The sequence below is a fragment of the Eutrema salsugineum genome, unplaced genomic scaffold (assembly GCF_000478725.1).
Source record: "Eutrema salsugineum unplaced genomic scaffold, Eutsalg1_0 scaffold_10, whole genome shotgun sequence".
NCBI lineage: Eukaryota > Viridiplantae > Streptophyta > Magnoliopsida > Brassicales > Brassicaceae > Eutrema > Eutrema salsugineum.
This window is the reverse complement of record NW_006256908.1, coordinates 4,713,359-4,739,594: the sequence shown is the minus strand read 5'-3', so window position 1 is coordinate 4,739,594 and position 26,236 is coordinate 4,713,359. Positions and strand designations below refer to the sequence as shown.

Genomic DNA, 26,236 nt, shown 5'->3' with positions numbered 1-26,236 from the left:
AATTTAAAATTTATAAATTTACTGATCAGTTTTTTTTTTTAAAGCTTTTCTTAAGAATCGGGAACAAGTGCGAGTTTCGTGGTCCAATTAAATTGAGACATCACGGATCAAAGTAAGTTCCTTTCGCGCCACGAATATAGACGTTCTTTCGCGTCAAGAAGAGCCTTTTCCCCACAATTAAATCTTTTGTTTTCTTTAATTAATAACTTGAGGAATTTCATCACGTTAGTTTTCGTATTTGATTTCATATAAACCTAAGTTTGGATATAAATTACGTTTACTTTTTTTTGGGGTCAAATTAATTATGTTTACTTTTCAAACCTAAAAAGCTTAATATATAGGATGCATGACAGATAAACTTATAACTCAATTTTTTTTATTATTTTTGGAATATATGTAGGATAGTTAATCAACTATGTTGTGATGCCAGTATGAACTAATTATAAAATAAAAATATCGAATTGATTATTTTTGCCTGCATCTCGTCAAGTCTAATGTGCACGAGACAAAAAGCTAATATAAGCTTCACGCAATTTAAATCCTCATCGTTCTCCTCTAGATCTAACGATTTCATAGTTTACATTTTTTACTAGATAAGAATAATATAGTAGACATTCGATAGAGTTAAGTACCCAAAAATATTAAATTATATTTGTTTTGTTGTTTTTATTATTTTCCTTTATAATTTTGAAGTTCAAGACCGAAGTTCATACATCTTTGTGGACCCTGAATTAGACATACGGTTGATAATACCATAACATATTGTACAATTTTTCGTTCAAAAGGGTTAAACTTAGGGCATAATGATTATTTTATTTTTCACCTAAGTACATAGATTTACTAAGATACGTTACGTAATATTTTATTTAGATGTCGTAAATTTCGAGTATTTAAATTTTATCACTACTAAAAAACTGAGATTTTCATACATTTACTAAATTAAATCAACATGTAAATAATTCTGTTATTTTGACATATAGTACAAATAAAGTATATACTAAGCCATGAGAGATTACACACGAAGGTGCATAGGGAACAATAAACTTATATGGTTTCAGCCGTACAAACTGAATTCTTCACTATCCGGCCGGAATGTCTAAGAGTTATTCACTAATCCACCATTCATAGGAATCCTGAGAGTTGGAAATGGTTACGGTAGTTAGGTGTGATTTAAGCAGATAATCCCAACCAAAGTCGACCTTCTCTAGTCAAATTGTCTCTCATATACTTGGAAGAGTCTTTCACGTCTTTTGTTAGGTTTATCAAAATAGTGGGCCTTGGTTAAGGGGTTAGACCCAACTACATGGGATCAACTCAGGTTTTTGAAACTTTTCCTTTTCATTCTCCAGAGATACAATGTTGACTACATAACATAAATGATTTTATTCATCAAAGTCGCTCACTTGGAATCAAACAAACATAGAAATTTTGTGTGAACAAGACCAGATTCTTGTCTGATAAAAGTTTCCCTTTGTGGACCGGAAGCATTAGAGCTTCTCCAACCCGGAACCCCTTTTTAAAAATATATATATATTTTTTTTAATTTTTGAATAATGATGAATCTCATGTATTTTTGCATCTCCAACCCTGAATCTCATTAGAGATTTTTAAAAATAAAATATAATATTTTTATAAACTATTATTTGTAATTTTAATTTATTTAAAACGTAATTTTAAACAAACTATATTACATAAAACTAAATTTATGTGGCATTACATGATTTTTAAAAATACAAAATATAGAAATTTAGATAAAAAAACATACAAATTACAGATACAGAAATCATTAAACGTTTAACCAAAAAAACATATTCTAAATCAGTAGTACTCCTTCTTTGTTAACCAAAAAAATATCACCAAACCAATAGTAAATCTTTCTTTTATTGTTAATAAAATTAGGTACAGTAATTATTTCTAAAATTAGTATTCTCACTCTCATGAATCAGCTCATGTTAGCGTATTGTGTGTACTGTGTACATAGTTAAGCTTATGTTAACATGACCCGAGACCCGAGAGTGTCAGTGAAAATATTCGTGCTATTAGGTAACTACATTAGAAAAGTGTGAACTATGAAAAAGTTTGAAGAGGAGTTTAACAAAAACTGCAAAATAAATATTTCATATTGTGACTTTATCCTTAATTCATTTAAATGTTAAATGACGGGCTGATATTTATCCCGTACGATATTATTTTGTTTGTAAATTTTGAATTTTCAAATGAACGCTGGAACAAACCTTAAATCTAAAATCCTACCTCTGTTTTAGAAAATTAGAAACCTAAGTAACAACTAACAACTAACAAACATGATTACGGAAAAAATCACATGCACACGTAACTGTTCAGTTAAGGATATAAAACGTCAAAAGCTAACAAAAAAAAACAAAAATTGATATTGACTTATTGAGTGCAAATGTTCTTTAGAAAAGAAAAAGAACTGATAGACTGTGTCTTCATAATTTTTGTTTTTATCTTTGGGTGTCAAATGCATTTTTGGGAGAACCCAAACCGGTACAGAGTTCACATGGGAAACTAAATGAATTATGTAATCGTGCCTTGCTCGCAAATTATATATACGCCGGTGGGATTAAAGTTAAAGTAACGAAAGAATCAAACAAATTACGAGGTAAGGCGCGACAAGGCCATTCTTGTCGTGAGAGTTTAAGACAAACAGATAAAAACAAGACGTGTAGTTAAAAAAATCAGTGACAAAAACGGTCGTTATATCCAAAGTTGGTTCTGAGCTCAAGAAGACCAAGCATGAGATTTCGGCTTACTAAAAATCAAGACCAATACGGTCTACAACATGGCCATTTAAAATATAAAATATAAATGTGCAAAACAATCTCTGTATCAGTGGAATTTTAACTGAAATGTATGGAATAGACTATAGAGTAATTTATCTTTGGGTTCTTAGTTTAATGTCATGTAGCAAATTTAGATTTCCAAAGAAAAATATTTCTCGAGTCTAAGACAAGGTTCTTCGTGTGAGTCTGATACATAAGAATAACGTTTTTGATGAGACCAGCACACCCAAACCTTGGCTCAAGGCTCTGGTTGATAAGAGAAGCCATTGATAGTGAGACCTCCATCAACACAAATGGTCTGACCAGTAATATATGAAGCTGCAGGTAGACACAGAAAAGCTACAAGCGATGCAACCTCTCGTGGTTCTCCAGCGCGGCCAAGTGGAGTTCTACTGTTCAAACTCTTCTTTAAACCGGCATCATCTAAAAACTAATTATTCACAAGATTTTAAGAGAGAAGAATGAGAAATGCATAATGTTAATTGGAAATATTGAAAGAAAGAAAAGAGAGAGAGAGAGAGAGAAGTATGAGAGTGTCATTAATTACAGGTTGAGCAAGAGCAGTGTGGATAAAATTAGGAGCAACGGCGTTTGATCTTATGCCATCTCTTGCCCATTCACATGCCAAATTTCTTGCTAGCTGATTCAAAGCTCCTGTACATACACATACATACACAAAGAAAATAAAGATCAAACCTATGATCTGACTTTTAAAACAAAAAGTGTTTGAGTTTACTACATTAGGTATCATAGATTAGAACTAAGCTGGAAAACTTTACGTGATATATAAACAAATGAACTAGTTCACTTATTGTAGGTCGTGAACAATGAAATACTAGTATATTATGAATTTTATTTCACAAACAAAATGTAATTCTTTTCAAAAAAAAAACATTTGAAAACTGTAGAAGTCATTGAAACTCTTCCTGTAAATTGCGTCTAGATCTAGCAAGACTATATGTACCTTTGGTTAAACTATAGATGGATCCACAATCAGCTGAAACAACCCCTGCAATAGAGGAAATAAAGACAATGCTTCCTGATCCTGAAGCCTTTAGAAAAGGATGTGAAAGTTGGCTAAGATGGTAAGCAGATTCCAGGTTTGTTGAAATATGGAACGAGAAATCTTCTGCTACATATTCTGTTGTTGGCTTCGTGCGAATCACGCCAACGTTGTTCACCTATGTTGAACAAAAAGAGGAAAAAAAAATTAATATATATGTCACTAATTAATAAATATACTTCCTATGAGAATATGCTTAACTTACAAGAATGTTCAGTTTGCCATCGAATATGGCTGAGACGGTATGCATAAGTGTTTCTCTCTCGGGATGAGAGGATACATCACAGATTGAACCACTCACTCGAAACTCTTTCTTTTCCCATTCGCTTAAACTTTGATTAAGCATTGTTTCAGAGATGTCACATACATGGATTCTAGCTCCAAAACCGGCTAGCTCCTCTACTATGGCATGCCTAAAACATTCAACAAAATAAATAAATCTAGTGACATCTCAAATAAAAGCAGAACAATGACTTAAAAGTATTTGATATAGTTAGAGAGTAGAAAGACAAACCCGATTCCGCTGGCTCCACCGGTCACAAGAGCAGTAATACCTTGAAGACTCCATCTTTTTTCCATTTTTATTTGTTTGCCTGTGAGTAGCAATGACCTGAGATGCCACATAACATTATATATATGGACGCAGAGTAGATCAAATACAGTAGAACCTCTATAAATTAATACTCGATAAATTAATAATCACTATAAATTAATAAATTTTACTGGTCTCAAGTCGGGCCAATGTAAAAATCTATCAATAAGATAATAAGATAATATTTTTTTTAAAAACCTCTATGTAAATATATGATCGCAACAAAAACATAAATTAATAATTATATATCTTTTTGAAAATATATATAAATATAATATTTTAAAATATGACTAATGTGTTTACTTTTACTTAAGGTTAAAATTTCATAGGATCTTATCTCTCTAATTATTATATCAGTAGCTTTTCTTAGTGTTTTACGATATACATTCAAAATTTATGATCACTTTTTGATGTGATAATTGATTTTCTTATCTGTAAATATTTTTAAATGTATTATAGTGTTATCTTCAATTTTATCATCAATAATACGGATAGTAGCCATGGTCTTCTTATAAATTTTAAACTTATGAATATGTATATTTTTACATGGACAATCTAATATGGTATTAAAAAATATTTTGTTGTGATAGTTATGATTGTTAATCATAATTTACATTACAAGATTTATTAAAATTTTAAAATATAACATTATTCCAAAGAAATCTTTAGAAAATTATAGACGAAAAGCAAATTTTCTTTATAAATTAATAATTAATAATTTATAGATAAATTAACAAATATCATGGTCTCAACATTATTAATTGATAGAATTGATAGAAGTTTTACTGAAAATTATAGTCTATAGTTAAAGAAACCCTCTACTTTGTCAAAAATATTAATAGTGACCCTAACCTTTTTTTAAAGGGTTTTAAACCCTGAGCTTTTGATCAAAGAAGAAAACAATCCAACGTCAACAAAAGTAAAATCATTTTTGACCAAAATGTATCCTTATTTGTTTCACACAGATACAAGAAAACACTTGAGTGTATGTAACCGCTTTTTTTTTAATACATATGTAACCACATTAATTTAACTAAACCCGCAAATATTTTTCATCCCAAAATTTTAGTGATGGGCATAAAAAACATTTTACCAAATTGGTATTGATTCACCTGAGACGGAAACGAAATCCATAGTAACTAGAACAGTAAAATATTTATACATATCTCTATATTATTATTTAAGTAGACATTTGATAAAATAACCTTTATTTTATAAAATATTACATGATATGTCATTACAAATAAAAAAGAATAGCTAAAATAGGAAAGGATATAGTTGTCTTTCAAAGCTTGAAAAAATATATATGGAAAGTCTTTGTTTCTCATTTAATAGAGTATATTTATTATTTAATTTCTGTATTTAAAAATATGGAAGTTTTTTATATTTTTTGTTTCAAATGATATCATAAAGTAGATTTATTCAAAAAAATATGAAAAAAAAAATTCACTGTTAAATAATATAAAAATCAAGACTAAAAGTTATGATATAAAAAAGAGAAAATTGCAGAATGAGATGTTTTTAAGTTTTAAATTTGAGGAATAGGATGTTTTGAAAACCATAAAAGGAAAGGGATGTTTTTACTGTTTGTCTTCCCACAAGGGCCCTTAGGCAAATTTTATTTGCGGAATTGCCATTATCGAAGTAAAATAACTAAAAATTCCTTATTAAATCCGATTTCGTAAACCGATTACACAAAATTATCAACCGAAGTCCAATATCATAAACCGAAGTAAAACCAAATGTATAATTTATCGACACCCCAACATTTAAAATAAAAATTTAATTTGGGATCCACATCTGGACGTCGTCTATCTAGCATCTCCGGCAATCCATCTCCGATTAGCCATCCGATTTACCGTTGTAGTGGCGCGGAAAGTAAAAAAATCGTTAAGGCGCAACAACACCGTGCCTCCGGTGTCGAGGCGCGTGCTCCGGAGTAACTCGAAGACAGTTCCGACGGACCACTCGCCCATGCCGCCCGTGCCACCGCGGCGGAGTGACCGGGTTGAACATCCCATTCACTCGAGTCGTCTGAATCCACGCCGGCGGTGTAGAGCCAAAGTACAATTCGCTCCTCTTCTTCTAGAATGGCCTGCTCAGAATTCTAAAAGTAAGTTACATTTATGAACTTCGACCTTGTCTGAACTGTACTGGCGATTTGTAATTAAAATTAAGATTGAAACGGGGCGCTGATTGGCTTCATTTATGTATTATCGGTTATGAACTGTAGTACTTATGTCTACATATTGATTTCAAACGGTTGGATTACTCTTATATCATCTAGAAACAGTTACAGAAGTTTTTATAGGAGAACATACAAATAGGGTAGTTTAGGAGAACATAAACAAATATATGTTCTCTCTTTCGAACTCCTTCGAACTCCTTTCCCTCAAACATTTCCCTTGGGTTTGCATTTCACTGTTTATCCAGAATACTATATTTTTTCGTGCATTTCGGAATTGTTGTTTTCGTTCAAATACAGGAATGGAAGACGGAGAACCTTCAAATACAGGCATGGAAGATGGAGAAGCTTCAAATAACCTTTCGGAAAAACTACCAAAAAGAGTCCTCGGCGATGGTTGCTACCCTGTTGGTGCTCGGTTGAACATATATTCAAAGGCCAATGTAATTGGCCTCCTTGTCGAGGTGTTAAAGGGTACTGAAGATCTTGAGAAGCTACTTCATTCCCAGTTTGGGAAGTTATTCCATCTACCTGTTGCAAGATGTTGCAACAGCGTCAAACTTGTCCATGCCCTTTTATCACGACAACTTGTGACCACGAAGAAACACGAGATTTGGTTCCTCTTTGGTGGACAGCCTCTGAGATATTCGATACGGGAGTTCAAGGAAGTCACTGGATTGAATTGCAATCCCGAACCTGATAGCACAGAAGAAGAAGAAGAAGTCGGAAAAACAGGAATCTGGAAAGACCTGTTCAGAAGAGCGAAGGCTATGAACATGTATGATGTGCTTGAAATGCTAAAGGACCCGGATCTACCCCGATGGAAACGGCTTCCATTGGCCCTAATCGTTCTTGTCGACGGTGTTCTGTTTTGCAATAGCAAAAATCTGGCCCTCACCGAGAAATACGTTGAGATGTTGAGTGACTTGGATAGGTTCATGCTGTATCCATGGGGGAGGGTATCCTTTAACAAAACAGTATCTCGTTTTCAAGCTCCGAAGGCAATCACGGATGCCGAGAAAAGGGAGAATCCTGTAACACGATTGCTCCGTCAACTTAAACAGAAAACCAGTGCATGCTATGGATTCCCTCTATCACTACAACTCATGGCCCTCCAATCTATACCAATGTTGGTTTCCAAAATTCCTCAACCTGATAACTTGAAGACATTCCTTGAAGATCCCGAAGACTGTGAAAACGTTATCACACTGTTGCATCTTGGGGACATGCATGCCGTGGAATCCGACCCTCTGGTAAATTATTTGTAGTATTATATTTAGTACTATTTGTAGTCTTATTTTGTAGTACTTCTCTTAAAAGATAAGTGCTCTGTCATTTTGGTTGGTAATTTTGCAATTGTATATTTTTTGTCTTAGTTGTCTGTGAAACAGATGGTAGTGGATGATGGTGAGAATGACCAACAGAATGAATTGCGTTGGGGAGATGAGGTAGAGGATGCCGAAGTTGCATTCATGCAGGAACTCATGGCCGAGGGGTACAAATTCACACCTTCGGATTTTGCAGTGGCACCGGCACCTATCGTGGATATTAGTGATGCAGAGGACGAGGTTACCAATGAACAGGAACCTGAGCCATCCACCCGACCGAAAAAGAAACAGAAAACCCATCAAACTGAAAAACGTAAGATGCAGAGGAAGATAGACAGGGGCAAGAACTCTTCTAATCTATCGGAAGATGAAACACCTGAAAGTGGACAGATTAAAGATCTTAAAAGATGGATAGTACTTCAGAATACTTTGCTCCTTCGTGAGATTAAGACCGAGTTAGACAAGAGATTGGGCGTATACCAAGATGACGAAGAAGATGACGATGTACACCAGTCAAAAGAAGATGGGGAACAGGATGACGAAGGACAGAATACAAAAAAAGATGGTGAAAAAGCGGATGAAGATGAAGACGAAGCCGAAGATGGAGGGGCACAGTCTAGCGTACGCCATAATGATGGTGTACACCCCGAAGATGGTGTACACCAGAAAGAAAGAGATGATGAAGAAGGGACCTCTACTTACTACGGCGGGGACCATTATTCTCCCAGGGACCATGCGTACTTGAAGACTCCAGAAGCTCCGACGATGACCCCTGAACCGGGACAAGCCAATTCAGGAACAACTCGTCCACCTCCTTACTTCGTCATTCCGGATGAAATTCCACCTTCTGGCCTCAACGAGGTGAGCTAATTGTTTAGTCAGCAGCTGACTCTATTAAGTTTCATAACGTGGGTGTAATGTGCTATGTTTTTTATGACTTATTCATGTGGATGGTGGTAGAACAAATTTGGTGTCAGGCCCCTTAGTAGTCTACAAACCTCAGACTCCTCACCCATTGAGCTACGCATATAAGAAACATGAAGCGCAGACAGATGCGCAGGATGCACAGGTCAGACATTAAAGTTGTTCATATGATATGCATGTGTATACAGTAGTGTTTAGGTATACGCTAGGTATACGATTGATATGTTATACGCTTTATTGTTACGGTGGTTTGTAGGGTGTGGCTAATGAGGACGACTCAAATGCGGGGAAAGATTACCATACTGCGCCTGAGGATGCAAGTGATGCTTCGCAGAAGACCCCTCGTACTCCAAAACCCCCACAAGAAGTTGAGGGATCGTCTGGTGTAATGAGAACAAGTGGAGGAACAGGAAGAGGACGAAGAGGTAGAGGAACAGGAAGAGGAGGAAGAAGTAGAGATGCATGCTGCAGGCCTTGGAGTGGAGGATATGGGTTTGATAACGGACGATGACGTTGACAGGTTAAGGGAGAAATACGCCATGGACTCATACGAAGAGTTTGTCGGGAATCCGGCTATTGCCAACGCTTAGGACGAATGTTGAAGTTTAATGTTGAACTTGACAATTTATGCAAGGGTTATTTGTTGGATTATGTGTTTGATAATGTTTAGGATGTGGGTTTATTTGATAATTTATATGCTTATAATATTGTTTACTTTACTATCTATTAATTGGTGTGTCGATTATTTAATTTGCTTATAATTTAGTTTACTTTAATAATTGCGTATCCGTACACCTAATAGCGTTTAGTTGTACACCTATATGCATCAAATGGGAGTACATAAAGACAAATTTGTTTATACTTCACATTATTTTAGTATTTATTAATCGTTGTGTGAATACCTTGTTCCCGGCTAAATATGTACCTGTACACCAATATCCATTTACGTGTACATCAACTGGGTGTACAACAAGTAAATTTATGGTTTATCCACTAATTTTACAAACTCATTTACAATCTTAACGGTAACCGCATTTAATGTATACGGTCATTTAGTGGGCTTTTTTAATTATTATATATATGCAACATAAAGAACCGTTCCGCTTCACAAATCCTAAACCGCAGTTATTCCATCTCCATAAACAACCGTTTTCATCACAATTGAACCTCACAAATTAACTATGGCACCAAAGAGAGGGCGATGTGATGCGGATATCTGTGATTGTCGTCAATCCCCTCTGATGGCGCTTCCCGACGAACTATTGGAGAAGGTTCTCGCATACAGTTGCAACTCCGTCCAACAAATTTTCACACTGAAGCAAGTTTGCAAACGGTTCCAGGCCTGCACTTTAACCAAAAATTTTCTAGCATCGGTTGATCCCGTGGAATTGGAGATGCATATTCCCGAAGATTTCGATATGCCTTTTATCGCGTATTGGGAATTTCCAAACTTGTTGAGGATGATGTATGACGCACGCAATCCTGGTTTGCTGTTCATGAAGGGGATGCAAGACTACTTCTGCCGTGAAGACAAATGTGGCATAAAACTCATCAAGGAATCTGCAGATATGGGATACGAAACAGGTATTTACATGTATGGCATATACATGAAAGCAGTGGTCGAAGACCCCGTGGGTTTAGAGTATCTTTCAAAACTAGGCAGGGGGGCAATGAGGAGAATAATTCGGAAAATTATTGATGGAGGTGAGCGTGGTTATGTTAATTTGCCAGAAGAGTTCTCGAGGAGGAGATTTGAGACTAATGCTCAGTTTGCCACACTTTGGTCTTGTCGCTGTGGTGTTGCCAATGCTCAACTTGATTGGCATGACGAATTGTTAAAGGGGCCAAGCATGTGCACGTCGTGTTTCTGGGCACAGGAAACGCAAAAGTTCTTCGTATTTGTTTGGTATGCAGCGCGTTCTGGGCCGTCAATGGAAGAATGGTGACTGATTGGTGCAAGTCAACCAGTTTCGGTGTGTACACCTGCGTTGTGTACACCTTGGTGTGTACACCTTGGTGTACACCTAAGTTGAGTACACCTCGGCGTTGCTGTTATTTCGTACTTTAAGATTTAAAATTTTATTTAGGCCTACTACGTATGTATGTATGTAGGTGTACTTTGTTTTGCTTTCTATCTATGGATATTTTAATTGTGCTGACTTTATTTAATTTCAGTGGGTGGTAGTGCAAGTTTTTCGAGAACCGTTCTCTTATATCTTTAAAGTCTCAGTTTACCTCTCTGTGTACGCCTAATAACTACAAAAAAAAAAGAACACCTCAATCTGGACTCAATATGTACACCTAAATTTGTACACCTGAATGTTACAGTTATCACATATTATATATTTGAGTAAACAAACGGCATTATCTGTTTTCAGAGAATTTTCGGAGAACATGGATATACACACGACATTATTTATTAAAAGCCTTACCTTACCTATTTCTGTACGCATATTTTCAAAAAAAATTCATGATTTCGTCTATGTGAACTCAATCTGTACTCTATATCTCGATTAACGTGATGTTGAGAAAATGTCTGTAATGATGACAAGAAATTTATTTTCCTACAATTATAAAAGGGCTGTCTTGTTGATGAAATTTCGATAATATCATAAATACTAATAGTATTGTCTCAGAAATCATAAATGTACTATGGTATATCAAAAAGTACATTAAAGCATTCATCAATAAAGTTAATTGGTGAAATTTGCTTTGATTTGGTAATAATTTGTATTTATTGTGGTAATTTAATTTTGCCGATAAACGAAAAGACACATTTTCGTCTCTTTTCAACGTCTCTCTTCAAAGACAGCTATTCGGCTCTATTAAAACCGCACTACCTCTTTAAATTCAATCCCTTCACCGTAACTGCCTACTTAGAACCATCATAACTTCCTCTTTTGTACCATTTTCAATCCTTTCTCCTCTTCCTCATTCCATTTTCTTATCTTTTCTCTTTTCACCGAAATAAACGATGGTTCCAAGGAGAAACAGAGGTGGTGATGCTGATTTTTCCTATCTTCTCTCACTCCCTGATGAATTGCTGGAACAAATTCTGGCCGCTACAAACCCAACTATAAGGGAAATAGCCCGCCTCCGTGCTGTTTGTTCTCGTTTCAACCGTATCGGCACAAGCAGGGGTTTCTATCGAGCCATTGATCCCGCCGAAATCGTGCATGAACAAGCGGCGGTTCCACATTACCCAACGATGATGAGTAGATTCCATGACGCGGGTAATCCAGGGGTTATTTTCGAGAGGGGGATGCAAGCCTACTTTTTCTTCCACGATGGTAGGCATGGAATTGATAAGGGCTGCTGCGGAGGGAGGCTACGACCGAGCCCTTTTTGTGTACGGGATGTGGCTCAGAGCTGTGCCGGAAGACTTCATCCGTGCAGAGGAGTATTTGGGCAGGCTCACGGTGCAAAACCGGAGGAGGATGAGCCGGTTGTTGCTGGCCGACGTTCCACACGGATGGAATTTTGATTTGCCAGTGGATTTCACTGAGAAAGCGGTTGCCTTTCATCCGAGATTCCTTGCGCTGTACACCTGTCACTGCAGGGTTATCAATTACTGGCTCCAGTGGTTTGCAGAAGACTTTAAGCAGCCAAAGTGCACAACCTGTTTTTGGGCCCAAGAGACCCAAAGGTTCTTCCGCTTCATTAGGAACGTCGTTCCAAGCTGGCCGTTCATGCTCGATTGGTGAAAGCCGTAATCTTAGTATTTGCTTGCATTCGTGTCTCTTTAATTATTTATGTTGTCTAAGTGTTCCAAACTACAACTGATGTTTTCAAAATTGCTTGTCTGCTTTCGGTTTTTAGTTGCAACTCTTACTTTTGTATAAACATAATCTACGGAGAATTAGTAGTTGATTTTATGATATTTATGGTACTTATGTTCGTAAATATAGTAATTAATCATCAAGCTCTTAAAATGTTTTGTATCAACATGAAAGTGCCAGAATATCATTTCGTCTAGGGCAGTAATTAATTATGTACACCTCTTCACTGTAATTATTTATGTACACCTATTACCGTATACCTATAGACGTACACCTACTTACGTACACCTACTTACGTAATTAATCATCAAGCTAGGATATCATTTCGTCTAGGGCAGTAATAAATTATGTACACCTCTTCACTGTAATTATTTATGTACACCTATTACCGTATACCTATAGACGTACACCTACTTACGTATACCTAAAACCGTAAACCTAAAGACGTACACTTACTTACGTAAACGGGGTCAGATATAGATTGGAAACGTAAAACAGGTTGAAAATATAATAACATTACACATTTTTAAAGAACGATGAATACTGGAACGTAAACGTACACTATAATTGGTATACGGGTTCGTAAACGTACACCAATATTGGTATACGTGATTGTAAACCCTTTTTTTGACATAAGGCTGTTAAACATAAGGCTGTTAAACATAAGGCTGTTAAACATAAGGCTGTTATAAAAACTTCATATTTATTTTACAAACAAGCGACAAGCGAGCATAGCACATCGATACTAAAGCATTTTTGCTATGCGTTCTGCCGAACATCTAAGATAACAATTTTCACATGTAACAATATAATGCACATTCTCGTGATACACTTTGCACGACGCAGAGTTGTCTTCATGAATGAGACTAGGGTACCTGAACTTTTCCTTGTATGTATGTTTATTACGTGGGCAAAATGACCAGAATAAATCTACTATCTCTGCGGCGACTTCAAGAATTTCACGAGAATCATGAGGATAGTGGTACATGAAAACCATCTTAAGAAGTTTTTTCCCTCTGCTAGGGCGACCCACGCACATTTGCAAAATCGCACAGCTGTAAGTCGCATAGACGTCTGATGGCACGAGCTTATTTAGCATCCTGATGGCGGTGTAGATCTTCTCCTCTGTTGACACGAACCTTATAGCTTCGACCAATATGGCCCGTGGATTTCTCGACGCTAAGCAGCGCATGAATAAAGGCCGATATACTCCACCAGGGTATATCCGAGATGGTGTGTCATGCAATGTCCATAGGTATGCCAATCTGAGTACTTCCGCGCTATACGCAATGTCTCTACCACGGGTCCCGGCCAGAATAATCGGTCCAAGGTCGATGCAGTCAGACTCAGCAACTTTCTTCACAATGATTTCGAAAATATGATCTGGTAAATCTGGTAAATCTGGCATTTTTTGGGAAGGTTATAGGGTTTGTGTAAGGTTTGTGTAGGGTGAACTTTCTGCGCAATTTTATGAAACTATATATTGAATTCCATGGGTAGTTGTTGTTGAGAAATAGTTAATGGTAAGACAATTAGTGTGTAGTTGAACAGAAGTAATATTACAATAAGTTTGTGAAGTGATGTTTACCAACTACAGAAATTAAAGAAGTAGTTACATTGTTACAACTAGTTAAGTTGTTAGTAGCTACTTGTTACAACATCAATCGTCAAGTGATTTTCACTTAGTTTCCACCTTAAATTTATTACAAAATTAAACAAGCACTTGCAATTTAAATAATTAAACTAAAGTAAATATCTTATGCGCAGAGCCGTGCATTGTAGAAGGCAATACTCGCAGTCTGGTGTATTTGAGCCATCGTAATGGTCATCTACACACTCCGATATAGGTTCTTTTTGTAGGGTGATGGGGAAGGACCAAAGGCTACCCCACGGATCTTGAAACGGCCCCAGTGCGAACTCCCATACGTGACGTATAACGACGTGCGCTAACAGCTTTATTTCATAAGCCGCATAAGGGACGTGGTGAGTGAATACATAGGTGAGGAGTTTTTTAGCCCTTCGCGGACGACCGACGCAAATTTCAAACATGGCACATGCGAAAGTAGCATGTTTATCACATGGGCAAGTCGGTTAAGTATTGTAATCGCTGAATACAATCTTTGCTCACTCACGGCAACTCTAATGGCTTCGAAATAAATAGCTCGTGGATTACAGGCGCCAAGACAACGCTCAAAGAATGGGCGGTAACGGCTCCTAGGGGATACGTCGAGCGGTGAGTCAACCAATCGAGAGATGTCTGCAGAGCGTAACACGTCGTCGGTGAACGCGATGGCTCTTCCACATTTTCCTGCGCAAATAAAGGGGCCAAGATGATAGGAATCATCCTCAGCTAGTTTCTTTACTATTAACCCTAAAAAATCATCGTCTAAGTAGTGCATTGTTGTTTCACTTTGGTGAAAAATAAATTTGATTCGCTTTATTTGTAGACAAGGTGGATAGATATATAAATGTCCTAATTCGTGGTTGGTATACAGATAAGAGCCACTTCAATAACTGCTAAACTGACCCCAACACGTCGCACTACATTATAAATGTAACTAGTAGTTTCGGGCACTTTAATAAAAGAGAACTGACCATTATTCTAAAAAATTGGGGGTACAAAACGGGTAGGTGAAATATTTACTAAAAGGGAGTACACTATTATATTATTTTCAACCGTATAATAAATTCTCCACCCCCCAACCACACACCAGTGAAGTCCATATATGATGATTTTGCTTTGTCTTACCAAAACTTGCCTCCTTTCCAGCGAAAACAAACCCTAAACCAAACATAAAAAACCCTAAACTGAACATGTCGCTCCCAGACTTGCCTGATGAAATTCTTATCGAAATCCTCAAGAGGCTCGGCATTGAAGCATTTTGGCGACTCGGACCATTTGTGCGCGCTGGAAAGCGCACCCTCCGGCTTGTTTTCACCGACGATGTCCTCAAAGCTTCCAACATTTATGCACTTTGCTGTGTCCCCAACGACATATGCCCTGGAAATGAAAGACGCCCATTCTTTCTGAGATGTTTGGCGAGTGGAAACCCTGAGGCAAGATACTGGGAAGGCCTGAGACTTGCAACAAGAGGCGCAGATCTCATTGCAAGTAGGACCATGCTGGAACCAAATGTTCCCACCGACGCTCTCTCGACCCTGGCGTCCGCCATGTTCAGCGTTTGCTTGGGTGACCCTTGTTCCACAAGCCAAACATTGCAATTGTTGGCAACGCATCACGGAAGTCTACAGTCAGAGCGCGTGCGACAATTAGGTGAGGAGTTAATTCTTGAGATTTCATATTACGGAACTGCATACATGGATACGTACTCAAACTCATTTTCATATCCAAACGACGACGTCATCAAGCTGCCTGATTGTGCATTTGATCATTTCGAACCTGAGATCCGAGTACTTTGCAATGGTTGCTTCATATATTGGTGTGCTAGGCGTATTTGCGAAATGCTTTAAAAATAAGTTTATGCTGTACACCGTTGCAAGTGTACACGAGTATGTGTACACTATATGAAGTGTACACATATATTTCCTTTTTAGTATGTAATGAACAATCTTTGAATTAATATTCCATGATTTATGTTTCATGAAATCGTTGGACAATTTATGCTTCGACAATTTATCAAATCCAAAACATGAAAACCACAAAATGATATTAAAAAGTTAATATGAAGTCATAAACTTCCCAACCAACTACACGCTAACAAAATAGAGGTCTTATTTTTTTCCTAAACAAAATACAAAATTCAACAAACATAATTAAAAGTACAATTAAGGAGTTTATGATCCTCCGGCGTGCTCCACCGTCCACGCAAGTGCAGTGGTTTCAAAAGCAGCCCTGTCTTCCACGTAAATCCTAGCAATTTCTTCAACAAAAAAGTGTCCTTCGCCTATTTGGGGGGCAGTAAACATTTGGTGTATTTCCGTCAGTACCTGATTACATATACATGTAGACACTGGTAAGCCCTTATTTAAACGGAATTACTATATTATATTCCCTAAAAGACAATAACGATTTATTTCTTTCATGTGTAAAAATACATCATTGATGCTGTTGTTGGTCCTGAAGTGAGTTGGGTTCAACATCTTCAGAAAAATGTTCCCATAAGTATTAACGTTTGGGTGATACACTTTTGTTTTGAACATCACCTGAAAAAAATCAGTGTTATTAGTAATTGAAATCTTTATTGACTAAATCCTAAACCCTAAAAATACAGCAATTTTAGAGAGCAATCATATGCTTCATTCCTTACCCTAGGTGGCGCGAAAGGGTAGTCAAGCGGAAAGTGAATGTCTACTTTGAAAACACCATTCTCATAGGGTGAACCTTTAGGCCCCGTTATGATAGCTTCCCAGTGATACAAGTCCTCACCCACAGGTCCTAATGAAATCGGCAAACCACTAATTAGGTAGACGATGTAAAAGACCGACCCTGTAAAACTAAAACTTAACTAATGCCCTATGTTCAAATTAACCATCAAATACCTGTACTGAAACATGGACTGTTTTTCCTCTCCACTTCCTTCAATTGCAATGAGATCACTTTCGCAGAGTACATGTTTAAAAAGTAAGTAACTTTTGCTGTTATTAACTTTTTCTGTCTCCGGAAACTTGTTTCACTGAAGAAGGCAGGGGACAGTTTTTATAGAGGACGACCGGAAAAACATTATAAAGTAAAGAAGGGAAATGAGTCGGTCAAACGGTGCAACAGGTTTCAAAAAAGTTACTTAACTAATTTTGTCGTTTCCAATTTGATTTTTTTGAACGCAGACACTGGTTTCATTATTGCGATTTTCAAAATTGTAATGACTTGTTTTTTGAAAAAACTGTTTACTCGTGTTGTCATGTCCTACAATTTCAATTCAAAGACACGATCATTGTCCGTTTTCTATATAATGTTTTCTTTCTCTGCTATAGAACCATGTCTTTGATAATTATTTTGATCCGGAACCATGTCTTTCATAAAGTTTTCTTTCTCTACTATAGAACCATGTCTTTGATAATTATTTTGATCCAGATCCATGCCTGTGCTAATTATTTTGATTCCTTAATAAGATAAAGCCTAAAGCCTTCATCGTAAACCCTAAGCCCTAAACCCTAAACCCTAAACCCTAACCCATAACGTCCATAACATAAATTTATATGCTAAACCATATAAATGTAAACTTATACATAAGCCATAATGCAAATACACTATATGATGTAAACTGATTGATGTTGTCCACCATCACAGTGTACACAAACAGTGTCCACCGTCAAGGGTGTACACGCTAGAAACAAACCCGGAAAACATAGCAACATGTCCACCGTCTAAACCCTAAACCCTGACCAGTAAACATCATAAATTTCATAACAAATTAAACATAGTTCATGCCTTTCCAAGTTTAAATATAGGGAAACATAGTGTACGCTACAAACAAACCCAAAAAACAAAGCAACATCCCCACAAAAAAAACATCAAGAGACACACAAAAGCCACACCCGGTCAACCCAATGGTTCCTTGCATTTTGCCCGGTTATGGCCGGCATTTCCACATCTAGAGCATTTGTTTGGCTTCTTTTTTTTCGCAACCTGCAACAGCGTATATCAGTAATCATCAATCAGTAATCAGTATCATTGGGAAAAAAATATATGTTTAGTTACACTAACCTGAGGATACTCTCCTGCTGAAAGTTTTCTCTTCGTCGTAGGCCTTCCTGATGGACGTTTTGCCTTAGGTGGCATAATATTAAGGTCACGCACCTCTGCTGGGATACAAATGTCGTCAGGGTCGGGCACTGGTAGGATTTTGCCAGAAACTGTTGCACTCCAAATTGATTTCTTAAGAATTGGATCAACCAAACTGCTGTACTCCACTTGGCGAAGCCTAGCCGCGGCCATTGCATGTCGGCAAGGGTATTTCAATGTCTGAAACACTAGACATGAGCATGTTTTGTTTAGAAGATCAACAAGCCTCCGTACACCGAACTCAAAACTCACTTCAACCTCCCACAAAGAAATGCCTTGAACCGAAAGTGCAGCAGATATTTGCTGCTGCAGGTTCATTAACTTCTGTAATGTCACCATCCATCTTTTGAATGGTCTCTATTCTGCATTCAAGCCACCTACTTAACATTCGCCTGATAAATTCTAGCATTGCAACGATTGGACTGTCTCTGGGAGCTAATAGGGCATTGTTCAGAGACTCTGCAATGTTATTGGAGGTCAGATTATACCTCTGACCAGAAAAGTGTGATCTAGTCCACAGCGCAAGAGGGATTTTTTCCATGTACTCCCAACAACCATAATCAACATCCTTCAGCCTTGCGTATAGTTTCTTGAAATTAGAAACTGTGAACGCTTCTCCAGCCTTTCCGACCAACCCTTTCTGACCGGAACCTTTGTATTTACCGTGAACATTTCTCTGGATATGGACAAGACATGCACCGTGGCGTGACTGTGGATCCCATTTCCGTATTAGCTTTGGCAATTCCACCGTGCCTATCCGAGATAATAGTAAGATCAGAGGAATCTGGAATTATTTCTAACAACTTCTCAAAGAACCACATCCACGTCTTGTCAGACTCTGCATCAACAACGGCAAACGCTATTGGAAATACCTGGTAATTAGCATCTTGTCCATTGGCCGTTAATAGACAACCCTTATACTTACCAGTGAGGTGAGTCCCATCAACAACAACTACTTGTTTCAAATGTTTCCATCCAGATATACACGCAGCCAATGCCATAAATACGGACTTAAACCTGGTAATACATTTTCCTTCTTTTTCATCTCTCTCGCTCTCGGTTATCAAATGCGTTATGGTGTCGGGGTTAGCATACTTGAGCACATGGAGGTAAATCGGTAATAATTTGAAAGAAGTCTCCTCTGTTCCGTGAGCAGAGTATATAGCCAGCTCCTTAGCTTTCCAGCATTTCCAGTACGAGGCTGTAATATTATATTCGGAGAGAACAATCGCAGGTAGCTGACTCGCACGTGGCCCAACTATTGCATTCTCATACTTAGACTTCAGCAGAGCCGCCATGACTTTAGAAGTAGCATGTTCTGAAAATTTCTTTCTTGTATCCGGGTGGCATGTATGCTTCAAACACGCCTTCCTCACCTCATACAACGCCGACTCGCCAACTTGACACCCCAACACTCTCCAATCACATATCTTTGATGAACATTCGGCGACTGTGTACTTCTTCGCATGCTTTTTGAATTCGAACGTCACTATATTCTTCAGCGCATTGATGGCCAACATGATTTTAAAGTGTTCCTTGTTCCTGAACTTTTTCCCAACCCATATCTCTCCATCTTCATTTGACAACTCAAGTTCATCGAAATCCCCTCCCATTTCATCAGAGACTGGTGCCACATCCGGAAATCCATATAGTTCTGTACGTTTAATCGCTTTCTTCAGCTCTGCACCGCCATTCAGACGCCCCCAGCTGACATCACCTGTCGGAGTCTGCACAAAATCATCATCATCTCCATGGGGAGCCAGAACATTCTCACATACAGTCCTCTTTCTTCCAGGAAAATGAATAGGACTCTCCGTTAAGACAATGGAGTTGTCCATATGGTTTCAATCACTTGGCTCACTTCCGCGAGTACTTCCACAACCGCCTAAACTACCAGAGTCATCCTTATCCTCATCAAATCCAGGTTTAGAATGGAAACCCTTTCCATCTGCTAGTACGTAATCATTCCACCAGTCAAAATCTTAATCCGGATCATAATCATCATCAGAGCCGTGTGCGTCATCGTCAACATCATCAACTTCCTTCTCTTCCGAATCTCTCGCCTCGTCTGATTCCTGGGACATTTTTAATTCCAACTCAGGGTGGTCATCAGAGACAGCGTGACTTGGAACATCCGGTTTTACATTAACGGAGGTGTTAGTGCTGGCCTTAGCCTCTACTTTCTCTGATTCCTGGGACATTTTTAATCCCAATGGAGGATGGATAACAGAGACAGCTTCAAGTTGTACACCTTTGGAGGTGTTCATTGCGGCCTCTGCCTCTATTTTCTCGGCATGTGCTATCAGCAAACAATCATCGATATCTTCATCATCTGCTTCATCATCGGGTTGACTAGACTCTGCCGAAGAAGAGGCTATGAAGTTTGTTGGCCCTAAGGACTTTCGCCGTTCCCTCGCAATTTGAACTTCAAGACTTTCCTTCCGTTTCAATCTCACCATTTTACCATTTACTGACTCCTTGAATGTGACAAATAAATTCACAGACTTGTCAGACTTATGCAGCAAAAGGAAGAATTTGTACTCTCGAGGAGTAACTATTACACATGGACAACTCTCATCACCATTAAGCTCAGCTAGAACATCATCAAACCAGTAGGAAATCTCCACCGAAACAACTCTCGTGTCTAATCCGAACTCATGCGCAATCATATTTCTCAAATCATCTGGTCCTGACACATCTTTGCAATTTATGCACCTGCCACGACGAGATATGTCCATTTTGAAATCCCATTCTCCTGTATAGTACCTTATTCACGTTCCCGCCATAACAAGAATGAACGCATCCACTGTAATTCGCGAACACCATATCTATAAACTACTGGCAAATGGTGAACACCATACCGAAAAAAAAATCGAAAATAACAATGACAAATCTATGGGTGTACAATAATAGGATTAAATAACTAACCGTGGTTGTTGTCCTCTAGATCATCGCATAATTTCCCCTTTAATTTCAACATCTTCTGGAAAAGGAAACTAGGGTTTCTAATTTGGTTAGGGTACTTTGTTTCTTATTTTAACCAATTTAATTCCATTATCCCTAATTAACCACAATTTTTCCCGCCAAAATTAAAAAGGGAATGAGAAGGGTAGTTTTTCATGTAATTACTTGGGTAGTTTCACCGCCCATAACCGAGGTCCAGATAGGTTTTTGGGAATATCATTCCTAAATTCGAAATCAGGCCCAAAAAACGATCCAAACACGCGCGTGAGTGCTCTCTTCCCGGCTGATACGCGCGCGGAGGTAGAGAACGCCTGGGACCCACAGTATTTTCTGCCTCTGTCTCTCTCTGAGGAACAGACTGCTCTGTCTCTCTCTCTCTCTCTCAGAAAGAAGGGTAAGTTTGCCATATTGAAAATATGTCCCTACCCCGACTAATTAAAACTTAAAACTTCACTTTCCTCAAATTAAAACTTAAAAACGTCCTTATTTTCAAAACAACCCTATAAAAAAACGGTGAAATTATTTTTTACTATAATTTGTATATTAACTTGATTATATACAAAAATAATTTTTAAGTTATTTTTACCAAAAATTTAACTTTAGAAAATTGATTTTTAATTTAAAATGTTTGTGGTAAAGTGAGAGTTATTAAACGGTGCATATTATAATTAGTTTTATATTTTAATCCAATACAAACATGTTAAGTAAATAGGTTAATTCGATATGAACGGATTATGAATCTAATTTTTTAATATCCACAAAAAAATCTCGTAATTCAAAATATTAGTTTTTAAAAAGGTTGTATATTTAATATATTAAATATTATAATTTGTCTTTTAAAAGTAAATATAGTTTGTTGTATTTTAATTAATTTTATATCAAACTTAAGTTTAAAAAATATTATATTTATTTACATATATAATTAAAGAAGATAAAACTGATTTTTATAGTTTGTGGACAGATTATAAACTCAGTTATTAAGTAATACAAATTAGATTTGATGATTATTATATTATAATATTTTATGTATTAACTTCAATAATATATTAGTCTAATGCCAACGGGTTAAATAAAAATGACTATATATACAGATCAACTCATTTTATGAAATTCACAAAATAATTATTTTTCATAAATAATTATTTATACAAAATAATTATTTTGTAAAATTATTTAACGTAATTGAAGGTAAAAAAATTATCTCCGCGCTACAGCGCAAATTAATCCCTAGTACATTATTATTTGAGTAGATATTTATATAAATGAACCTTAATTTGTAAGATATTACAGAATATTTTACAAAAATAAGCATTTATTTACATGATATTATATAACTAAACCTTATACATTAGATACTACATAAATGAACTTTTATTTATGAAATATTATATGAGGTATTTACATAAATAAAATTTTATTTGTAAGATATTATATAAATAAACCTTATAAATATAGAAAGCTCAATTAAATATAGAAATATTTAGCAGTTAATATGGACAAGGAATATGATCTGAAATTCTTAACACATGGATCATAACAATAAAATTAATATGCCTTAGTAAAATTACTATTAAACACAACACAATTCGTGTGTATAGCGGGGCTTAGAAAAATTAATATATTACACTTTACAAATCGTGTGTATTTTATAAAATATATTAATAAATATGTTAGTGTTTTTTATTAAAAAATAATATTACAACAATATATAGAAGAAAATGATTTGCCAGAAATATATACATCAATAACCAAATCGAAATAGATTCCAAGTAAGGATTGGATTCCTAATCAGGATATTACAAGAGAGAAGCCCATAACGAAATATAAATTCTTTTGTTTTCTCATGTTTTAGATACTCTTTTTCTAAAATTTCCGTCGAAACCTTTTTTTTATTGTCAATCAAATTTGTTTCTTTTTTATCTAAAAAGATCCAATTCAGATAAAATCAATAATATCTAACAACCAACTCATTTTTTGAAATTAAGGAAAAATGCAATATGCACATTTAAAGTTTATACCAATAAATATTTTTAAAAAATAATTTAACTTAATAGAAAATGAAAAATATTTCCTCCACGCTAAAGCGCGGGTTAATTTCTAGTTGTTGTACAGAATAACAAAACTATACAATATCTTACGGTTTCATATACCCAACTGTTTACCGAATAGTGTATAAATGAGATCAAATTTTCGAACTTTCGGTTATTTCATACATTTCATACATTAAAAAGTTTTAAAAGATCCATTTATAGTTTTATACCCAACTACAGAGAGTTTACTAGAGAGAGAACACAGAGTTTCAAGAGAGTAACAAAACTTTCGGTTATTTCATACATTTCATACAACAAAAGTTTAATAAGATCGATTTATAGCCAAACTACAGAGAGTTTATTAGAGAGAGAACACAGAGAGTTTCAAGAGAGTAACAAAGCGCAACAAGGCCATTTTCAAGCCTGTAGTTAAAAGGAGAAACCGTTAACCGAAATGCCTCCATCAACACAAATGGTTTGACCTGTGATATAAGAAGCTGCAGGCAGACACAAGAAGACCACCAGTGATGCAACTTCATTTGGCTCTCCAGCGCGACCAAGTGGAGTTCTACCGAATAATATTTTTTTGCAACTGTCGTCCTCAAGAAACTTCAAAAACAAAAAAAATGAGAAATGGTTAGACGAATTAAGGTTGCTAAATTCACACAAAAATATGTAAATTTTTTTTTCTTTTTCTTTTAATTACAGGTTGAGATTGTGGTGTCTTGACAACATTAGGTGCAACAGCGTTGGCTCTTATGCCGTCTTTTGCCCATTCACATGCTAAATTTCTAGCTAGCTGATTCAGAGCTCCTGTAAAAGAAATCAACAAAACATTAAAACAAAAAAAAATCAAAAAGAAACAACTCCTTGTTGATTAGCATGCCTTGCAATAAACGGCATCTAGTAGTAGCTGTGGTTACCTTTGGCTAGACCATAAATGGATCCTTGCTCAACTGATAAAATCCCTGAAACAGAGGACATTAAGATGATGCTTCCATAGCCTGAAGCCTTTAGGAGAGGATGTGAAAGCTGGCAAAAATGGAAAGCAGGTTCCAAGTTTGTTGAGATGTTGAAAGCGAAATCTTCTGCCACAAATTCTGTTATTGGCTTTCCTCGAAGTACGCCTACGTTATTCACCTATGTTGAACACAAAGAGGATGTTTTCAAAGTTTTCTTTAAACGAATATACATAGTTGTTCCTATATCAAGAAATCATTTAGTACTTACAAAAATGTTGAGTTTGCCATTGAACAGCGAGGAGACTTTTTCCATCAAAGTTTCTCTCTCGGGACGAGAGGTTACATCACAGACTGAGCCACTCACTTGAAACCCTTTCTTATCCCATTCGCTTAAACTTTGATTCAGCAGCGTTTCAGAGATGTCACATACATGGATTCTAGCTCCAAAACCGGCTAGCTCCTCTACTATGGCATATCTAGACATTCAAAAAACACAAATTCCTTGAAATCTTGACCATCTAAGATAGAACAATGGGTAAAAGCAGAAAGACTAACCCGATTCCGCTAGCTCCACCGGTCACAAGAGCAGTCATACCTTGAAGACTCCATCTTTTATCCATTTTTTTTTTTTTGTTTGCCTGTGAGTAGCAATGACCAGATCCCACAGATCATATTATATACAATGAATGTGGATCGGATAGCTACGAATTTATGAATTATTTTTGTATGTGTGGTTGGAAAATGTTATGCAGTCGTAAGACAGAAAAGTCAGAAATTAACTAAAACATCTAAGTCAAAAAGGTCGACGAAATACTTTTCTCAGTTGTCGTGTTCAAAAAGGTTGACGAAATACTTTTCTCAGTTGTCGTGTTCAAAAAGGTCGACGAAATACTAAATAGATTAGAGTAATGGAAACTCCATTGTTATGTAGAGTCTGGGTAACTGGTTTATTGCCATGGTAATCCAAATTGCTTTTTTTGATCAATCTATTGTTGTTTACTTGCTATTCTACGATATTAGGAGAGCTTTGTTTTAAAAAGTAAAAAAAATTGCTTTAGGTAATTGTGTAGTATCAATCTATCAACCCATAAAATCGTTGCTCTTCGAATTGCAATGTGTGGTATCTAACCATCGTGTGACTCATCTACTAATCATGTGTACCTTTTCTACTTGTTTATTCATGGTCAGTGGCAGTATTAATTTAGAGTGTATTCTGAGCATCATTTAACTAAATTATTAATATTTTACATAATTTTTTAAAAAAAAAGTATAAATATATAAAAAAAATTGGATTTCACATGGGTCAATTGACCCACCTACCACCATATTGATTATTTAACTATTTAAAATATTAATAATTTAGTTAACTATTTAACAAATATTTTAATGATATCAATGATCCTGGAAATTGGGAAAGAGTTGATAATAAATTGAGAGATTTTCTGGTTGATAAAGGTCCAATAGAAAGGCTTTCAGTTGATTATCATTTTCCAAGAGATTCTATTGGCAGAAGTTTTTTTCATTCGTCTTATACAAAAAGAATAACAAACGGGAGAAAAGCAAGATAAGCGATGGTTAATTTACTCAACAATAAAAGATAAAGTTTTTTTGTTTTTGTTGTAAGTTATTTCCGCAAGACAACACTGCTTATCAGCTGGTTACTAATGGATACAATTATTGGAGAAATATTTCACGAACGCTTAAGGAACATGAAAAAAGCCATAAGCATGTCATTTGCATGACTTAGTGAATGGATCTAGAAGTGAGATTACAGACAAGTCAGACTATTGATAAGCATATTCAAGAAGAGATTAACAAAGAAAAAAAAACATTGGAGAGATGTATTGTTGAGGATAATTGCA

The 26,236-nt window shown here is 36.2% G+C and overlaps 5 protein-coding genes across 6 annotated transcripts; 1 reads left to right on the top strand and 4 right to left on the bottom strand.

Moving 5' to 3' along the window:
* Positions 1–3,025: 3,025 nt before the first annotated feature.
* On the bottom strand, positions 3,026–4,467 carry LOC18027851 (tropinone reductase homolog At2g29330). Of its 2 annotated transcripts, none has more exons than XM_006409920.2 (5): positions 4,382–4,467; positions 4,073–4,280; positions 3,769–3,985; positions 3,352–3,458; positions 3,026–3,234 (listed from the first exon to the last, which is right to left on the bottom strand). In XM_006409920.2, the coding sequence occupies exons 1-5, from the start codon at positions 4,444–4,446 to the stop codon at positions 3,043–3,045; spliced, it is 789 nt and encodes a 262-aa protein (XP_006409983.1). In that variant the 5' UTR covers positions 4,447–4,467; the 3' UTR covers positions 3,026–3,042. The 2 variants fall into 2 exon arrangements, with proteins under 2 accessions (XP_006409983.1, XP_024003669.1); XM_024147901.1 differs by having other exon boundaries at positions 4,073–4,317; positions 4,378–4,435.
* Positions 4,468–6,946: 2,479 nt separating this feature from the next.
* On the top strand, positions 6,947–9,486 carry LOC18027850. The gene is made up of 4 exons (XM_024148302.1): positions 6,947–7,897; positions 8,036–8,833; positions 9,153–9,263; positions 9,307–9,486. Exons 1-4 carry the CDS (start codon positions 6,947–6,949, stop codon positions 9,484–9,486), a joined length of 2,040 nt encoding a protein of 679 aa, XP_024004070.1.
* Positions 9,487–16,470: 6,984 nt separating this feature from the next.
* On the bottom strand, positions 16,471–17,248 carry LOC18027849 (ubiquitin-conjugating enzyme E2-17 kDa). The gene is made up of 4 exons (XM_024148301.1): positions 17,176–17,248; positions 16,944–17,071; positions 16,732–16,839; positions 16,471–16,623 (listed from the first exon to the last, which is right to left on the bottom strand). Exons 1-4 carry the CDS (start codon positions 17,246–17,248, stop codon positions 16,471–16,473), a joined length of 462 nt encoding a protein of 153 aa, XP_024004069.1.
* A 1,423-nt stretch (positions 17,249–18,671) lies between these two features.
* LOC112081540 lies at positions 18,672–20,256 on the bottom strand. The gene is made up of 2 exons (XM_024148300.1): positions 19,291–20,256; positions 18,672–19,202 (listed from the first exon to the last, which is right to left on the bottom strand). Exons 1-2 carry the CDS (start codon positions 20,254–20,256, stop codon positions 18,672–18,674), a joined length of 1,497 nt encoding a protein of 498 aa, XP_024004068.1.
* Positions 20,257–23,611: 3,355 nt separating this feature from the next.
* On the bottom strand, positions 23,612–25,062 carry LOC18027848 (tropinone reductase homolog At2g29300). Its single transcript, XM_006409917.2, has 5 exons — positions 24,930–25,062; positions 24,643–24,850; positions 24,336–24,552; positions 24,119–24,225; positions 23,612–24,021 (listed from the first exon to the last, which is right to left on the bottom strand). The coding sequence occupies exons 1-5, from the start codon at positions 24,992–24,994 to the stop codon at positions 23,842–23,844; spliced, it is 777 nt and encodes a 258-aa protein (XP_006409980.1). The 5' UTR covers positions 24,995–25,062; the 3' UTR covers positions 23,612–23,841.
* Between the last annotated feature and the right edge of the window lie 1,174 nt (positions 25,063–26,236).

Excerpts from the sequence above, each read along its gene's own strand:
- LOC18027851 (XM_024147901.1), bottom strand. The coding sequence starts at position 4,435 with ATGGAGTCTTCAAGGTATTACTGCTCTTGTGACCGGTGGAGCCAGCGG. Across the intron at positions 4,318-4,377 it reads GAGCCAGCGGAATCGGGTTT|ATGTCACTAGATTTATTTAT; the intron begins GTCTTTCTACTC and ends CTTTTATTTGAG. Across the intron at positions 3,459-3,768 it reads CATCTATAGTTTAACCAAAG|GAGCTTTGAATCAGCTAGCA; the intron begins GTACATATAGTC and ends GTGTATGTACAG.
- LOC18027850 (XM_024148302.1), top strand. The coding sequence starts at position 6,947 with ATGGAAGACGGAGAACCTTCAAATACAGGCATGGAAGATGGAGAAGCT. Across the intron at positions 7,898-8,035 it reads CCGTGGAATCCGACCCTCTG|ATGGTAGTGGATGATGGTGA; the intron begins GTAAATTATTTG and ends TCTGTGAAACAG. Across the intron at positions 8,834-9,152 it reads CACCTTCTGGCCTCAACGAG|GGTGTGGCTAATGAGGACGA; the intron begins GTGAGCTAATTG and ends GGTGGTTTGTAG.
- LOC18027849 (XM_024148301.1), bottom strand. The coding sequence starts at position 17,248 with ATGTACTCTGCGAAAGTGATCTCATTGCAATTGAAGGAAGTGGAGAGG. Across the intron at positions 17,072-17,175 it reads CAGTCCATGTTTCAGTACAG|GACCTGTGGGTGAGGACTTG; the intron begins GTATTTGATGGT and ends CGATTTCATTAG. Across the intron at positions 16,840-16,943 it reads ACCCTTTCGCGCCACCTAGG|GTGATGTTCAAAACAAAAGT; the intron begins GTAAGGAATGAA and ends GATTTTTTTCAG.
- LOC112081540 (XM_024148300.1), bottom strand. The coding sequence starts at position 20,256 with ATGGACAACTCCATTGTCTTAACGGAGAGTCCTATTCATTTTCCTGGA. Across the intron at positions 19,203-19,290 it reads GACAAGATGCTAATTACCAG|ATTCCTCTGATCTTACTATT; the intron begins GTATTTCCAATA and ends AAATAATTCCAG.
- LOC18027848 (XM_006409917.2), bottom strand. The coding sequence starts at position 24,994 with ATGGATAAAAGATGGAGTCTTCAAGGTATGACTGCTCTTGTGACCGGT. Across the intron at positions 24,851-24,929 it reads GGTGGAGCTAGCGGAATCGG|ATATGCCATAGTAGAGGAGC; the intron begins GTTAGTCTTTCT and ends TTGAATGTCTAG. Across the intron at positions 24,226-24,335 it reads CATTTATGGTCTAGCCAAAG|GAGCTCTGAATCAGCTAGCT; the intron begins GTAACCACAGCT and ends TTTCTTTTACAG.